We start from the raw sequence: 3,422 nt of genomic DNA on the forward strand, positions 1-3,422 counted from the left end.
TACATGCTAGCGCCGTGATTTACCTCCTTAGGACCCGAGCTGTCCTTTGATATGCCTGTTTTATTTATCTGACAGAGAAATAACAGTTTAGAAAATTAACTACTGTGGTAATAAAACTGAAAATGTGATGTCTTAAGAATTTAAAAAATAAGCACATAATCTTAAAAGCAAAAAAAGACATGGTTCTAATGAAATGAGCTAGTCATAAACACTCATCATCAAATTTTATGCTAAAACAAAATCATAATTTATCTTTAAGAATTTTAAATGAGGACAGGAATCACATTTGGTCAAAAATGTTCAATAGCTCTAAAGATGTTAAAGCTAAAGTCACTAAACTTTATCACATGACTAATTATCACTTATATAACAAGAAAATAGTTATTTCTTTCTTAGTTTATATTTGCTGTATTTTTACTTGTTTATTAACGATACTTCACAGAAGTGTTTTATTGAAGTTTTTAATGATAAAAGAAGGTTATTGAAATATAAATAAGGGACAACACTAATCTGTTTGTTTAATTTATTCATGTTTTAAATGTCTTATAAAAGTATCGGATCGGGACTCGGTATCGGCAGATACACAAAAATCAAATGACTCGGAATTGGATCGGGCCCAAAAAAACCTGATCGGGACATCCCTACTAAAAATGTAGCTCTAAAGTTGCATTTCTGAGTGTTTCTTTATTCAAATTGTTGTGAATCAGTAGCAGACAAAATAATGCAGCATAAAAAATGAATTGTATTTTTGACAGAAAATGCAGTACAGTGGGTGGAGCCACACTCTCCCTGCTCCGCCCTATTCTGATGTATCCATTTACAGACAAACAGATCCATGAACGTCTTTGTTTTCCTTGTCAGAGCTGGAATCTGGATCCGAACTGTACGGCTGGATAGAAATAAAATTGTTCACTTTTGTGTTGCAACACTGTTACGTTGGGGTTATGAGGGGCTGTAAGCTAGCAGGAGAAAGTGTAAACAGAGATCTCTTAGCAATGGGGAGGGGTCCCACCCACAACTCGGTGGTGAATTTTTAATGAACTCCTGCTGCTCTGCAGAGACTATGTCCTAGAGAACAACACAGGTTTTTTATTCAGGCAAAAAACAACATAATCATCATGAAAAGTGATTCATTTAAATTTTGGCAAAAAAGGCATTGTCATTGAAAGCGACTGAAAAGGCTTTGAAAATAAAAAAAAAGGTTTCAAATACTGAGCAAGTAAAGCCATCACGAGAAAGTGGTTGAATCCCCAAAGGCCTGTGCTGAATGACTGGATAAATATTGTATGTTACATTTATAAAATGGAGAAGATCACTTTCTTTATAACACTGTAACACGAGGTGTTTCATGAAAGATGGAAAAGCTGGATTGAGTATCTAACACCTGTCAGAGCAGATTTTGTTTGAAACTTGGATGGACTTACAGATATGTGTATATTTTTATTTTTTTTGTGATTTTTTTAAAGATTGAACCTCAGCTTTTGATTTCATTTCCAATGCAAATAAGGCACACATCCCTAATGTTTGTGTTAGGCTTAACTGTAATGCTCCATTTTAAAAGGAAAAAAGAATAAAGAAAAAAATGAAAAAAGAAATAAAATACATCAGAAGATGATCAGAGTGGAACTTTAATGGACACTGCAGCCAATCAGAGCTGAGTTTTCTCCCAGACTGTGCTATATATATACCTATGCAGTACAAACATAGTTAAGGATACTATGGTTGGACTCTTAGGTAACAACAACAACAACAGTCCTTTCTGGTGGATGTTTTCATCAAATGATTCTCATCCAGATTTTCATGTTTTCGGTTTTGTTAACTTGTCTTCAATCGGTTTAAATGGGTCTTGTTTGGTTAAGATCAGAACATGATTTATGACATTAGTCCGGTATTTTTTTCATTTCACGTCAGTCTCTGCTTGAGGTTTTTGAGTCTGAGGTGTGGGTGTGTATCTGCCGCTGTTGTTTTTGTGGCGGAAGCTAAGCCACCTGTTTCTGCAGGCGGAGCGCCATAATCCCGTCTGTTTCTGCCGTCTGCTGCAGACCGGCATGACGTCCCAACAGCACACGGGTCACCTCATGCACGAAAACACTGAACCCTGTCCAGTAGAGAGGCCTGACCTGCATAACAGCTCCTGCTCCAACCACACCTGCTGTCTCCGATCAAACCGGGTCATATTCAGGTTTGAGTGTACCGTAGTTCACCATTTAAAGTCTGTTTTTGCTCACAGGCATAAACATATTTTAGAAACTGTAAAATGCACCATTTTTCTGTTCATCTCCTTTTTCTAACGCGTTTTTCTTATTAGCTGGATTTCAAACAGAACAGTGTTCAGCTAACGGTTGTTGTGAACAGCTGGAAAACAAATGTCTGAGAAGAATCTGCTGTAAAGTTTGGGTTTTGGGCAGCAATGAGGCCAACGAGGCGTGTTGAGGACATGAGTGTTTGTGTGGGGTCAGGGCATGATTAGTGCAGCAGAGCAGAGCAGTCAAGTCCAGCTGCTCTCTCCAGAAGTGTGCCGTCACACTCGGCACTGCTCCACCAGCTGGAAAATGGAACTCCAAATGCGGCGTGCAGCTTCAGCGATGCCTCCACACGATGCAAACAGCCAAACCACACATGGATGTTGCAGTTTGCTTGTTGAGCAGGGGGATGGATCTCGAAGCGTTCACGTGTGTGCTCATGAAAAGGAGGGCAGGGTATCAGAGCGACGACCTGTTATGCAACAAGTGACGGTATCTGTGCTACAGAACAAAATCCGCAGCAGGAGGCCGTCTTTCCTCATTTCTTTGTGGTCTTCCTCATCTTTATTTTCAGCCCCATCAGCAGTGATTGGGGTGGGGGGGTGTTTAGGGATCATCTTCATGCTTATAACTGTGACATCGGGTGAACTCTTGCTGATGATGTTTCAGTGCAGAAACAGCTTTTCTCTGCGTGTCTACATTATGTCGTAAACTCTGTCTCCGCAGTAACCCCAGATCTGTTCCCGGAAACCACCCTGCTGCCGTCTCTGCCCGCCATTCCCTCGGCGCGATCCAGCTCTGCGGTTCAGGAGCTGCGGCGGCGCAGGAGCAGCGCGGGGCACGGGGCCTCCAAGCCCCTCCCACTGGGCTCAGCCTGCAGGAGAGGCCCCCACAGGGGCAGCATGGAGGTGGGCATGCGCGTGGTGCGCGGCCTGGACTGGAAGTGGGGCAACCAAGACGACGGGGAGGGGCACGTGGGCACGGTGGTGGAGATCGGCCGCCAGGGCAGCACCACCACCCCAGACAAGACGGTGGTGGTTCAGTGGGACAGCGGCACACGGACCAATTACCGGACCGGATACCAGGGCGCCTTTGACCTGCTGCTCTACGACAATGCTCAGATTGGTGAGCATCTGGACCGACCGGTGCTGATGATGAGACGTGTGATCGCAGGGACGG

At 43.0% G+C, this 3,422-nt stretch overlaps 1 protein-coding gene across 2 annotated transcripts in view; it reads left to right on the plus strand.

The window, feature by feature from the left end:
- mib2 (mindbomb E3 ubiquitin protein ligase 2) overlaps positions 1–3,422 on the plus strand; it is a 32,970-nt gene that overhangs the window by 8,549 nt on the left and 20,999 nt on the right. For both annotated transcript variants that reach the window (XM_024279331.2, XM_024279323.2), the window contains one exon: positions 2,970–3,368. In XM_024279331.2, coding sequence (XP_024135099.1) covers positions 3,146–3,368 — 223 coding nt within the window. In that variant the 5' untranslated portion in view covers positions 2,970–3,145. The remainder of the gene's footprint in view (positions 1–2,969; positions 3,369–3,422) is intronic.

Source organism: Oryzias melastigma, linkage group LG7, assembly GCF_002922805.2.
Source record: "Oryzias melastigma strain HK-1 linkage group LG7, ASM292280v2, whole genome shotgun sequence".
NCBI lineage: Eukaryota > Metazoa > Chordata > Actinopteri > Beloniformes > Adrianichthyidae > Oryzias > Oryzias melastigma.